This window comes from Passer montanus, unplaced genomic scaffold (assembly GCF_014805655.1).
Source record: "Passer montanus isolate IOZ18808 unplaced genomic scaffold, ASM1480565v1 scaffold7, whole genome shotgun sequence".
Taxonomy (NCBI): domain Eukaryota; kingdom Metazoa; phylum Chordata; class Aves; order Passeriformes; family Passeridae; genus Passer; species Passer montanus.
In genome coordinates, this window is record NW_024372147.1 from 6,858,129 (window position 1) to 6,872,585 (window position 14,457).

At 41.4% G+C, this 14,457-nt stretch overlaps 1 protein-coding gene across 4 annotated transcripts in view; it reads right to left on the reverse strand.

Moving 5' to 3' along the window:
- Positions 1–4,044: 4,044 nt before the first annotated feature.
- ADAMTSL1 (ADAMTS like 1) overlaps positions 4,045–14,457 on the reverse strand; it is a 389,415-nt gene continuing 379,002 nt past the window's right edge. For all 4 annotated transcript variants that reach the window (XM_039729898.1, XM_039729897.1, XM_039729899.1 and 1 more), the window contains 5 exons: positions 14,078–14,258; positions 10,892–11,099; positions 8,838–8,947; positions 7,785–8,005; positions 4,045–5,995 (listed from right to left, as the gene is read on the reverse strand). In XM_039729898.1, coding sequence (XP_039585832.1) covers positions 5,889–5,995; positions 7,785–8,005; positions 8,838–8,947; positions 10,892–11,099; positions 14,078–14,258 — 827 coding nt within the window. In that variant the 3' untranslated portion in view covers positions 4,045–5,888. The remainder of the gene's footprint in view (positions 5,996–7,784; positions 8,006–8,837; positions 8,948–10,891; positions 11,100–14,077; positions 14,259–14,457) is intronic.

The window sequence follows — 14,457 nt, forward strand, 5'->3', positions numbered from 1 at the left end:
GATTTGATTTTTCTGTTATTTGTGTGTAGTGGGTTAACAGTGAGATTTTTCTTTTTTTGGTAATAAAATCACTAGGTTGTATGCCATTATTTGAAAACTGACTCCATGAATGTTTCAGAAGGTGAAGTGTTTTAACAAGCATCCACCAACATTATTGGCTATTTATTCAAACTAATAATTTATGCTTTAAAAAAACCCAAACCAACCAGCATGTTGAAAAGGGTGGCGGGAAGTCTGCATATAGCCCAAAATAAACTATTCCTCAGTTCAAACATTAAGCACTTCCTTAAGAGAAGAGAAATCTGTCCTGGCTCCTCACTCGGAGGGCAAGCTGTTCATGGCCTCTCTGGTCTGATCCTTCTGGTCCATTATTGTGCTTTCCCACTGTCTCTAGGGAGTTTTATGCAAATAGAAGACTACTTTATAGTACTAAGGAGTGTAGTAGTAGTAGTAGTGAGTGGTTTCACATGCCCATGTCATCCTAAGCATGTGTGGATAACTACATGCTTGTTGTGGAATTGTTAACATCCTGCCACCGCTTTAAAAAAAAATATTTTTTATATGTAACCAGAGTCCAGCCCTCTGGTGTCCCTTTCCCTTTTAGCTGCATAAAACAGCACTCTTTAGCTGCATAGAACAGCATTTTATTTGTAGCTACACAAATACAAAACCTTTCTTTACAAAGGCTTTAAAGGCTGGACAAAATTCTTGCTTTTCCGTTTTTCCTTCTCCTGAGAGACAAGCATTGTGTTAGCAGGAAGGATAGAGAAGTGCAACCCAAACTTGCTCTGCTTGCAGAGAGGAGTCTCCTGCTCAATCTCTGTTCAGCTGAGGCCTCAGCTGATGTAGTCCTCCCTGCTGTGCTGCACCCCTCCTAAAATCCCACAGATTTTACCAAAATTATCCTGGTCTGTCAACAGATACCCTGGGTATTTGTGTCTGGGCAAGAGTGGAGACACCCTGTGAGACAAGAAGGTTGCTTCTGGTAAAGGAACAAGTATTGTACTTCAGTGAAAAAGCAGGTGAAAATATAAATAAGTGTTTCAGATGGAAAAGGAGCTGCTGATATGTCTCTTTCTCCCTTATAAATATGGATAATTTGGGTTGCAATTGCTGAAATACCTCAATGAAAAATTTATATGAAAAAAATATTAAAATGGCTATGTATATGACCAGACTTGAGATTTGATTCTGACTGACTGTAAAGGAATTGTTGGCTGGAGGTGATGAAAAGCAATGTAGGTGAAATAGTGACACACTGAGATATGCTTTGGTGTGAGAAATGTAAAAGATCAGTAGAAGAAGGAGATGTAGGAGATGTGATTTTTTCCTCCTTCAATTTTGTGCTAACTCAAGTATTTGACAGGCTTTTTGGTTTACTCTCTGCAAAACTGGACAGTTAATACAAAACACTGTTGATAAATATATATAGAGTTAGCATTAGGTCCTATCTGCATACACTGCTGATCTGGGAGCAAACTTGACATTCAAAAGACTTTGAAAGCATCTCTGTTAAAACTTATGTAACTGAATGAATGAAACTTATCTACTCAACTGCTAGCTCAAATGATCAGACACTTGCTGAAAGCATTAAAAACTTCTGGGGAAATTTATGGTTCTGAAAATTTGGAAAAGAGTAAGTTTTTGATTGACCGTCTTCTACAAACAGAGGTGTCAGTGATGCTGATCTAGAAGAATCAAATTTATTTATGAATCAATGTTGGTGCACCAAACAAATGGTAAGGCCTTTTTGCTTGATAGGTAGTTTGCAAGAAGAATCCTAACTTAAAAACTAAACAAGCTCCAACTGCAGTCCATATAACTACATCTAGAGAGCAGGAAAAGCTAGACATTACTTTGGAAAACTCTGGCTATGGCTTCTATTTATTGAGACCCAGATGCCTGGAATAGTTCAGTTGTGCTTTCCTTGTCAATAAGAAGGGCTGGGAGTAGATCTTCTGTGGGGAACCTTTCTGTATCTTTCTTTTGGTCCAGAACTGTTTTTCTTTAGTGAGGAAAATTAGTCAGGAGAGCAAAACTGGAAGCTTGCTTTTAAGGTTGTGAGCACTTTTGGCCTTGAGCAGTAACTAAAGCCATAAGCATAAAAGACAATAACTATACTTTTGAGAACATATACAAACCTGTTCATTTTACACACAAAACAGCTTCTACGCTCGTTTAACTGAAAATGAATGATGAAATTCCCATTGCCTTCAGTACTGTTGCTTGGAAGTCTTAGGTCTGGTCATTGACTTGCTTGTCTGTGTGAGGTGTTACTTCTCTGCAGTATATATCTAAAAAACATCTGCAGAAACATCATACAAGAGAAACTGTCAAAAAATCACAGCAAAATTGCTGTTCCCTTTTAGCAGAGACATACTGTTTGTTTGAAAAGGGCAACAGCTTAGTTTTCAAAACTATTTTTGTCCTTGTTTAGAAGAAATGTTTATTAACTTTTTTTCTTCTTTCCTTTCATAATTCAAACCATTACCACAATTCCTTCTGCACACACACTTCATGCTTCAGGTAGCTGGCAGGTCCATTACTGAAGGTAGCAGCTACCTATAAGGATAGACTGGATTAACAGGTGTTTATTCAAGCCATAGATTGCTGAGGAAAGTTATGTCTAGGGAGCATTGCTACTTAAAAAAAGGAGTTACTTTTATTGATCTTCATGGTCCTTGGACCAGCTTTATACTTCTGCGAGAGCAATAAGGGTAAACCTTTAGCAAATAAGAACAAAGTCAGGCAAATGGAGAATTAAAACATATCTCCAAGACAGGGTACAGAATCTTAATGGCTGGAGAGTTTTACAAAGGAGGTAAAAATCTCCTCTTTCCCCAAGGCAGGTACATCTTGTGTACTTCGTGTAACAGGTGTGTGCTGCTATCATAATAAAGAATAAGGACAGGTTTGCTAATTTGGATTTTGTTTTTAAGATTAAAAAACAACACATCAGACAGTTGTAATTAAATATGTAAGCTGCATTACTTGTACAAAAAGTTATATAAATACAAGTTTGCTGTTTTGTTTTCTCTTTAGAGAAGGAAAGCATCCTTTTAAAAAATAACCAGTAATTCTTATATTACTGAGATGCTGCCAAGTCACAATTCAGAAGACAGACATGTGAAATTAAATCCACACTGTGCAGAGACAACACAGTGGCCCCACCGGATCAGATCATTTGTGTTTATCCTGTGCACAGTTACACAGATACAATAGAACGTGATAGCTTGAACATATTTTGCTTTTACACAAAAGAAAATACTTCCCCATGCTGCACATTGTTAACTAATGTATCAAAAATATCCATCACAGCGTCATCATCATCATTGCTATTATTATGTTATTAAGGAATTGTCCTTCATTCCATGCATAATTATCATTTTACAAGTTAAAAACATCATCCCTCTCTCATGTCATAATCTATAAAGCACTCTGTGCACAGTGAAGCAGATCCCCAATTAAATGCAAGTGCTGTTAAAATTAAGAGAAATACACTATTACTGTTGATTTTAGAGGAACAAAATTCTGGGGAGATTAAAAAAAACCCAAAATAGTTTTATCTGGACAAAATAATGTACAGTTATTAATATTGCACTTTTTATACAAGAAATCCTAATAAATATACAGAAAAGATATACATTTACATACACAGAAAGTCATTATTCTTTTTTTTTTTAAATAAAAAGTTACACTGATGCTTATTTCTTGAAGACCCATTTCTACCAAGCGTGTTCACTCCCAGATGTGTTTTGAAGTAAGCCAATTTGAGACAGATTGATGTCATGAACCTGGCACTGACCTCAATAATGGACCCCCAGTTTTACTGAAAAATCCACATACCATGAAAGGTATGTTCAAGCAGGACTTGAACAACATTTCATAAATATACCACAGGGCACTAGCCCCAACAGGAGTTATAGGAAAGGCACAACCAAACCTTTCATTTGGAGAAGGCCTTGAAGCAAAACTTGAGATCAGGTAGTTCTCCTTTAAAGTTTCACAATTCTCAAACCCTCTTCTTTGTAGATTTCATCTAAATTTTTTTTTTTTTTTTTTTTTCCTTCTGAGCAGAGCAGAGAATGCCCAGGAACTAATATCAGGTAGCACTTCACTAGCTGAATATCCACTGCAGCTGGTCAGGAGGATAGACTCATGGCCTGCTTGCAAAATCATGCTGTGAGTGTGATGTTTCAGTCTCATTTTTTAGACTGTACATTCAAGGTGTAATACCTGGAGTTAAAGATCTGCTTTATAGCACCTGTTTTGTTGTGGGAGGCAACTGGAGAGGAGCAAGTTTCTTACAAATTATTTGCATTAGTCCAATGGTGCTGATACTAAAGTGATTATATTTCAACTGAGTAGTAATAACTATGAAAATTCAGAATAAAGTTCTTTTCTACCAGTTATACAAAAGGCTTGTCTGCCAGAAAAGAGAAATTTCATATTAACAAAACAGAAAACCCTATTTCTTCAAGTTCTTTTCCAAAACCCCAGGTCTGAATGTACCAGAACTTTGGGAAGTAGTACCTCTTTTTTTCTAAATAAATATTATAGGATGCAGTATGCAAAGTGTCTCCTGTTTATCACGTACAATTTCTATCTTTCCTGCCTATGCTCTCTACGGAACAGTGTTTGCAGGTTTGTACTTAAGTGTGTCACCCTACTTGTTCTCCTTTTGCTGGTTAATTATTTACATCACCTCCACACCTCTGTGCTGAGGACAACCCTTCAGTCCCCAATCCTACCTCACAAGCTCAAACTGGAAACATTTTCAAGTGTATTTTAGACCCACTTATGTTACACACCATTGTTGAACTTCTCCAGATCCTCAAAGATTACAAGGATGTCCCTTGCCTGGTATAGGAAGGAGAGAGGGGTTTAGAAATTAAAAAGGCTTCCAATCTTGGATGTAACAAATAAGCTTATAAAGCAAACTCATGTGCTCGCGTTCTCAAGGTAGTCTAAGAGAGATGAGAGCTGTTCAGCAGAAAGAGACCTGGGGGTGCTGGTCAACACCTAAATATGAGCTGACTAAATATCAGCCAGCAGTGCTCAGGTGCCTGAGGTGGCTGATGGCATCCTGGCCTGTACCAGCAACAGTGTGGCCAGCAGGGCCAAGGCACTGATTGTCCCCCTGTATTCGTCACTGATGAGGCCACACCTCAAATCCTGTGCTCAGTTCTGGGCTCGTCACTGCAGGACAGACATTGAGGTGATAGAGCATATCCAGAGAGGGGTTAGGGAACTGGTGAAAGATCTTAAAGACACATCTTATAAGGAAAAACTGGGGCAGCTGGGGTTGTTTAGCTCTGAGGACGCTCAGGGGTGACCACATTGCTCTCTACAACTGCCTGAAAGGAGGTTGTAATGAGGTGGGGGTCAGCCTCTTCTGCCATGTTTCAAACAACAGGATGAGAAAAAAATGGCCTCAAATTAAGCTGGGGAGGCTCAGATTAGAGATTAAAAAACCCTGAAGGTCTCCCTGGACCTTGATGATTCTGTGATGCTGTAATATGATGCTAGGATTTGACTCTGATCCTCTTCCTCACCTGTCTCTTGGCGTGTCCTGCAGTCATGTACACAGATTGAGGGGAAGCCCCACTCCTCTCATACCCATTTCTTGGTGTCATGAGTCTCTCTAACTCTTTGTGGTCTACCCTCATGGCTATGTTTATCTGCATTCTGTCTCCCAGATTCATAGTAGGGAAAACTGGTCAAGTCCCTTTACAACAATGATTTGTCAAAGGCATTTTTTTTTAAAGGGAAATAAATAAATAAAATGAAAAAGATTATTCCATCCATCTGTATTTTCTGCAAAAGCCTTTGCTCAGTGAAGAAAAGGCTGTGATCCCCTTGTTCCTCCATTTTCATCTTGTCTGTCTTCAAGATTTTCCACAAGTCCCACAGCAACGTGACTTAAATTGGGTGAGCTGGCAGAGCTTGAGCTGCTTCACTTTCTCACAGTACCTTGTGGTGTCTCTGCACTCCACTGCCGAACAGGAAACAAGAAGAAGAAGAAATGGTGATGAAGTTATGAAAGAAAGATTTCTTACTTGAGAACATATATCCTTGGGTGGCCAAGAGGAGAACCTTTGTGGTGGGAGGTCTTACTGTGAGCATGAGCTTGACTTGCTGCAAAGACCGAACGTGCACTGCAAGTCCACAGGATCAATGAAGAATTGATAGGAAACATTTACTTTCAGAGCCTGGGGAAAGGGCTTCTGAAGCTGCTCCAACACTGTCAGCTTGTCATCTACCAGCATTTTAGAGAGACTCTAGGAGTTTCCTAACAGTTAAACCAAAGATGAATAACTAAATTAAAGTGGACACTTGTTTTAACAGCGTAGCTCAGAGACACTGTGGCCACACTCAAGGAGGCATGTATGGGAGTGTCACCCCAGCTGACTGGGAGTTGTCTTCAGTTTTTCACAGGTCAGAAACCACCCACCATGAAGATGTTAAGACACCTTTTAAACTCCTCTAGGGCTTAGGTTCTGGTACCACTTGCACAGTTTTTGAGGCCCACAAACTCTTGCTTTTTAGTTTGGAAAACTGTCCAGTATCCATCCCTGCAAGACTCTGGAATCTGGGACATTTCTGTATAGCAGAAAGAGGCTGGAGTGTCAGCAAAGGTCCTGCTTGATATCTGTAATCTCCTTCATTGTTTCAACTTCCATTAGGACCCCACAAACTCAAGAGTTTGGACCTATGTAGTCCACTTTGCTGAGAGGTAGCATCAGAGCTGGTGTGAATAATGGCAAGCATATGTGGATTCTGCTACTGCATCTGCAACAATTGCAAAGCAACTAGCTGGCAAGATAGACAATGCTAAACAAGCGCATTGTCTGTTCTCTTTAGTTAATTTTTTTTGAAATTAGTAACTTTTCTAGTTCTCTGGCAGGCCCAATTTGTTGCTTGTAATTTGAAAGAATGTAGTCTTGCCTGCAGGATTTCCCATCATCTACCTACCTACTGGATTTGGACTACAGCCATAAGTCTGGTTGTGATTCGTGTTTTTCTTTCTGTCTGTACCATTAACAGAAAGTTAATAATAGAATCATAGAATGGTTTGCACTGCAAGGGGACCTTGAAGATCATGTAGTTCCAAGCCTCCACCTGTAGACAGGGATGCCTTTCACTGGACCAGGTTGCTCAGAGTCCTATCCAACCTGTTCTTGAAAACCTTCAGGGATGGGATATCTACAGCTTCTTTGGGAACCTGTGCCACTGTCTCATCACCCCCACAGTAAAGAATTTCTTCCTAATATCTAAACTAAAACTACTCTGTTTCAATTTGAACCCGTTCCCCCTTGTTCTGTCACTACATGGCTTTGTAAATAGTCTTGCTCCATCTTTCTTGCAAGTTCCCTTCAGGCTCTGGAAGGCCACAAGTAGGTCACCTAAAAACAGGGCTATATAATCCCATTTCCCTCAGCCTTTTTTCATATGACAGGTGTTCCATCCCTCTGACTGACTTGGTGGCCTACTGTGAACTTGCCACAGAAGACTGCATGAATTATTTCTCATGCTGTTAGAAAGGAGACACAATCCCAGCACTAACACCATTGCCAAAAGCCTACACAATGGGCAGCATTCCTGTCTGGGATGCTCAGCTTTAGACACTGGATTTTGCACAGGGCTGGGCTGGATGTTCCCCAAGATGCCCAGCTGCAAGTTCCAGTGCTGTGTTTCTGAGAGATGACTCTCCCTTCTCTCCTACTCCTGCACCTCCTCCTCTCCTCCCCTCCTCTCAGCCTCCCCTCCTCTCAGCCAAGTACCGTTTTCACAGGGTGTGATGTTGCAGCGCTGCCAGTTTGCTGGTCGTGGCCTCCAGGAGCAGTGGTGCTCCATCACGGGCTTGTTGGTGCGGATGTGCACGCAGTCTACACGCCGTGACTGGAAGCCGTAGTTTCCGCACGTAGCCGTGCAGACGGTCCACAGGCTGACCCTCCAGTGCACACCACAGACATCAGTCCAGCAGTTCTGGGTGCTCAGTGGCCTGTGGGCAGGAGGGAGGGAGGGACAGCGAACATTACATTTCCCAAAGGTAATTCACTCAAATACTGTGTGGATCAGGTCTTCCAAAGCTGCCAGGTAAGTCCAGCAGTTTTGAACTGCTCTCAAGGACCAGATCCTCAGTGGGTGCACACTGGTATACCAACAGCAGGCTAAATGAACATTTGAACTGTTTGAGGATTTGGCTGAAATTCCATCTCCACAAAGGGCCAAACCAGAGATCTGCTGAAAAGTGAAATGAGTAGTGACCGGTGTGGTCCAGCAAGACTTTGTAATTTTTTTATGGCTTTACATCCAGTGGGAACAGAACCAATTCTCCGAAACCCTTATTTTTCTTTCAAGACAGTCTCACAGATGATGCATAGGCACATTTGGTTCATATCTATTTGTCACACAGGTAGTGAAGAGGCATGAGTGAGAGCCAACAAGCCAATTACATTAATATTCAGTCATGATCATTCATAATTCATGACAGTGGAGTTTATCTCCAGAAAAACAAAACCTGCGGAGACCCCTTGTTTTCTGTTAGAGTTTGTGTTTAAATAAGTGAGAAGACTGGCAACTTAAGAAGATATAGCACAGCCTTGCAGTCAGGATTTGGCATGCATAGAAGATTTTCCAGTTTTTGGCCAACTGGCCTGAAGCTCCTAGGAATAAATAGGGAAGTCCAGGCTAAAAGCCTGATAAGTACAGGCTGCAGCATGACCTCTTTATCACATAGGGTAAACCCATAAGTTTTCAGTTTAGTCACTAGTCCACTGAATATCTCTGAAAAGGGTTGTGGGTTCAGACATAAGACATTTCTTGGCACCCACCTTGGTAAGGAACTGCACTGATGAGATGACACAGAAGTCCCATCTTTGGTCTGGCAAAATATCTGTCGGTGCTGTACAGCCAGTCGTGGTCCAATGCAAGGCCCATTACACTGCAAACACAGAAGATTCACTCGGGGGAGGTAAAAGACAGGACAAGTTCCATTTTTTATAAAACTGCTAGTGAAATAAAGTGCATACTGCCATTCAGAGTCTATTGAGATTTCAACTGCTTTCTGGACCTCTGCAAGCTTTGAAGGCTGACTGTGCAGCCATTTTCTGCTCTACCTTATTCTCCTGCAGCAGCAATTAAACTACATTTCTGCATCTGCTCTCTAGATTAATTAACTCTTCTCTTCAATAATTTAATCTTAAATATGTCTGTTAGGGGAAATAAAATGCTCTCATGCCATTAGCCAAGAGCCTATGACCCATACCGGAAATCTCAATACATTACTTTTACTGTGCATTTTGCAGCACATGAATTGGCCAAATAACTAAGAATGCAGTGAACCAAGGACATATTCCACTCCACTGAATAATATAAAAGGATTGAAGGACAATAAACAAAAGCAGGAAGCATGAGAAGCACAAAAGATATGCAAGCTTTCTCCAAAATTAAGGCCACCCTAACATATTCAAGCTTAACTATTACATTTCCGTTTGACTCTCCTAATCATCTTCTTTGATTAAAACATAACTTGGTATAGTATGAAGCATGTATTTCTGCTATTTTAAAATTACATCAACTATTAGGAAACTGTTTTTCTAAGTGTCTGGAAATTATATCAAAGAACAAACTGAAGGCTGAATGACGGGTCATTAGTGTGAGTCACTAGCTTAAAAACACCATGGGATTACACAACGGAGAACAAAATTCCAGGAACATTAAATGAAGGAAAGGAACTAACTCTAGAGATAGGGGTAGAGCAGGTAGGCTGTTTATTTTCTTTGTGAACTGGTAAAGTTGATCGCTACACCTATGCAATGGGTGACCTGATACCCCATAATACTACCAAGCAACATACTACTGAACCAGTGGCACATTCCTAACTACGTGTAACAGTCTTCTGGCTTGGAGACTAGGCAGTATGCAACCATGTGGAACTTGAATTTTTTTACTGTAAGCTAGGTAGAATACATATTGTATCATAATGCACAGAGATGAGGTCTAAAATTCAGAAATTAATTCTGAACTATCTGATTGTCTCAGTTGAGTATGATGTCATGGGGAGAAATATAGCCCATAATGGTTTTTGCAAGGATGATCCAGTCCTTTCCTTGAAATTTCATAGGGAGTGAAAATTTTCTTCTTTGATATAAAGTGATGATTCCAAGCTTAACTTGCAATACAATAACTCAGACACGTTTCAAGATTTAAACAAAGGTGTTTTCAAGCAGTGAACAATAACACGTTCTAGTAGCTGAAGGCACTTTTTGCTACCAACATTATAAAAAAAAACATGATGCAATGCAATCTGCTAAGAGAAAATGTGAAGATCTGCAAAACAACAGGAAAATGCCTTTAGCCCTCCGTTCTGCCTTTCATCATAAAGCAAGTCAAGAAAGCTCACACTTTTTTGTATTCTCAGGCAACATCAGCAACTTTGTAAATCTGAATTACTGCACAGTCCTCCTGCCTTGAACCTTATCACAATCATCAGTCCTGAATCCAGCCAGTCAAGACTGAAACACTCTCACTGGCTGGTAAGGGGAATTAAGACTTGAAGAAGGCTATTTCCCAGAAGTGTCCTTAATCACTGTAACACGGAGCTATAGACCATTCTGCTGGAGGACACAGCGGTCTGCAGTAAAAGCCCTGTTCATGACTGTGCTCATGTTCATGTTCATTTCTAGTGACTGTGAGAAGCTACAAAAATCCAAGCATGCAGTGCATCATATACAGAAAGAAGGACCTGAACAAACTATCATCTGCCTCAAAGCCTCAAAACCATAATCTAAAGATACTAGGCTGAAAAATCACTACTCTCATTTTATGTCTCTTTTTTCTAGCCCACACTATGGGACTGTCCTTGGAATGCTACTTTGTTCCTCACCTGGCCCCAGGAGGAAGCTGCCCACTCAACACAGGGCTGCCTGTTACAGCTCTGTGTGTCCACAGGGCGCTTGGACACCTGGGCACATGCCTCGTTGGACATGGGGACAGAGCTGCCTTTCGCTGTCAGGCGCTGGCATGTCACTCTCCGCGTCTGCAGGCCTCCACCACAGCTCCGTGAGCAAGGAGACCAGGATGTTACCATCCACCTGTGAGAGAAAGGAGAACAGGTCAGGGAGCAGGCACGTGACACTGTCTGCAGGATCCTTGGCATCAACTGGTCTTTGGCTATTGGACCACAGACAGGCAACAGTGGGTTGGCTCGTTCAGGGTGTGATCCTGGAACATCTGAGTGTCTTAGCCTCCCACAGTTTTCACTCGAAACTGTTCAGAGGATGAAAGCTGAGACAACTGCAAATTTTTCATGAATTAATCTTTCTCAAGGCTCTTTGGGCCCAGAATTAATTTTCTTGCCCTTAAAGCTGTTTTTAGAGGCTTAGTAAATACTCGTAGCCCTGGCACAGGGGTTGTGAAAATCTGCTCTTACACCACAGTGCCACAGAGGCCTCGGTCACAAACTGCAGTGCAATGCTAGGACTAGCCCAGTAGCACCCATTAGTAGGGAAAACTATCTCTGTGTAATTGCTGGAGTAGCTCACAGGCCACTTCAAACTTGTGAGGGAATAGCCAAAAGCCTGCTGGGTCCTGCTGGTGCCTGCCTCCTCTGCTGTACCCCTGACAGCTGGCATAATCCAGAAAAGCCTGAACATTGCTCAGGAACAGTTAGGCCAGGGAAGGAAGGACACTGCTCTTTCCTCTTAAGATCAGACCATGCATTTACCAGCTGAGGCTGAGGCTCTGAACCCCTGTGTACTGGCATTTAAAAAATCCAGTCCAACTAGCTAAAAGGGTGTAAATAACAGAAAATAATAGTCTAATGCATTTTGTCGTTGTAAGGATCATTAGGTGAAATGCTCATACAGTCAGGTTTGGGAAAGCGTTAGGTAGGAATAGGGAGAATGCAACTGATTGTTAGTTTTCTAAACAGTTTTATGGTCAAGCCAGCAGTTTGCTTCATTAAATTTCTGTACACTTGGCAGGATTTGTGTGGTTTTGGGAGTAAAATACTGCCTATCACATCCCTCACCAGCAGTGTTTATGATTACTTTACAAAATAGGCAACAGGCATTCTCCAGTCCCATGGAGAGACATCCGTTTCTATTTCTCTGCCTTCTGCGGGTGATTAACTGCAGTGGTCTCAGAAACAAGTATAAACAAACATATTCCCAACCTGGAAAACAAGAACACTGGTACTCTTATGCAGTTTGGTGAGGCTGAACCTGCAATTTCCGCACTGCTTATAAAGCTCTGGTCTGCATGTCAATCAACTTTTATTTCCAAGCTTACATCTCAGCAGTTTCTCAGGAGCTGAGGGAGGGCTTGGTGTTATGTTACAATTCAGGGAAAGTATAAAAAGACATAAACCATTCCCATGGAATTTATTGTCAACAGCAAGGAAAACTGCTGCTAATGAGCATGTTTCATATTTCATCAAATCTCTTTTGGTTTCTTTCTTATGGCTCAGCTGGAAACTCAGAAAACATTTGCCTGCAAAGAAGAATAGGAATATATTTTAAAAGGTAATTAAACAGAAACTTGGAATATGCCTAAGACACAGCAAGAGTGGAGAATCTGGCCACTTCTCATCAGCTTGCTTAGTACTTCTCCTTGCCTCAGCTTAGACTGTCTTTTTTTAATACAAGTCCTAAATCACTGTTGAATAAATGAATGTCCATTGAATGAGGGAAGTTGTACTAAATTTCTCTTGAGATACTCACTACTTTTAAGCGTTTGTATACTGAACATAACACATCCACATTGGACATAAGGGAGAGGAGGGAGCATAACACTACACTGACTCCTGGATAAGCTCAAGACATCCTCTTCTTTGCACCAAAGGGTGTCAAAAAAAAAAAAAAAGACTTCATGAGGGGTGAAGTCAGAGAATAATTTATGTTGGAAATTATTTTTATTATCATCAAGTCCAATCATTAACCCAGCAATGCCAAGTCCACCAAAAAACCATGCCCCTAAGCACCACATCTACACATCTTTTAAATATGTCCAAGGACGATGACTAAAACGATGACTTCCCTGGGCCAACTGTTCCAATGCTTGACAACTCTTTCCATGATGAATTTTTCCCTAATAGCCAATCTGAACCTCTCCTGGTGCCGCTTGAGGCTGATTCCTTTTGTCTTGTCACTTGACACTTGGAAGAAGAGGCCAACCCCCAGCTTACTACAGCCTCCTTTCAGGCAGTTGTAGAGAGTGGTAAGGTCTCCTGGGCCCCATTTTCTCCAAAGTAAACAACCTCAGCTTCCTCGGGCACTTCTTATGGGACTTGTACTCCAGACCCTTTACCAGCTTCTCTGTTCTTTCTCGTAGTGAGGGGTCAGAAATTGGACACAGTAGCTGAGATGTGCCAGAAGATAACCTAGGTGTAGCCAGAAGTTTTTCAAGCTGTCCTGGCTCATTTGTATATAGCAGTAAGTGAAAACCAGAGGACTACAAGGGCAGAGAGTTACAATCCCAAAGCAATCACAAGCTAGCAAACTCCAAAAAGAGGCAGAATTCAGCCCCCTTCATGCCCACTAGATCTGATGAGATGTCCCCTTTTACAAAAGATATTTTCACCTTGCTAAGGGAATACTTTGCAGCTGCAGCCATGGCTATAGTCCTGCCTGTATTGATTTTAAAGCAACAAAAGAACTCATAATAAAATAATGAAATAGCTGCTAATAATAACAATAGCTTAGCTTCTTGTCTGTTATATTGTTGGGGCAAACTGATATGAAGCCAAAAAAGAAATTATTCTACAGGTCTTTGGTGACAAAATTTCCATGCATTCAGTGTTCAGAACAAGCATGAAATTTATAACCAACACAGGGTGTGACCCAAGACATTGCAAGCTGTGAATTATCTTTCTACCTTGTCCTGTCAAAGTTTTCCACTAATATTGCTACAAAATCCCAACTGTCTGGATTTAGCACTCAAAAACTCCCTTTTAGCCATGACTTTTCCAAACAGGCAACAGAGAAACTGCAGTGGTGTGATGACCTGCACAAAGAACTCTTCCAGCACATCTTAAATGCACGTAAGATATTTTCGCATGCGACAGACGAACCGGGAAGGGCAGTCTCTTCTGTTGCACGCGATGGGCTGCAGAGATGGCTTGGGTGTCTCTCCACAGTAGGATGCGTTGACTTCCACTCCATCCAGAAGGCACCTCAGCTGGGGCAGCTGCAGCCCTCTGTGGCCGCAGGAAGCCGAACAAGCTGTCAGTTTGTCCACCGACCACTGGTACTCTGCCAGGAAGTGTGGGAGAGGCAGGTTAACACTGAAAAACTGACAGCGGGGGTTTAATTAGAATGGAGAGAGTTGAAGATGTTCTCCAGGATGAAATACAGGGATATGGTGAAAGGGAGATACCTACCCCTGCAAGGCACCTGATTAAAACCCCTGACTGCCTTTGGTGTAACAAACCCAGTTTTTTGGTGCTTAGAA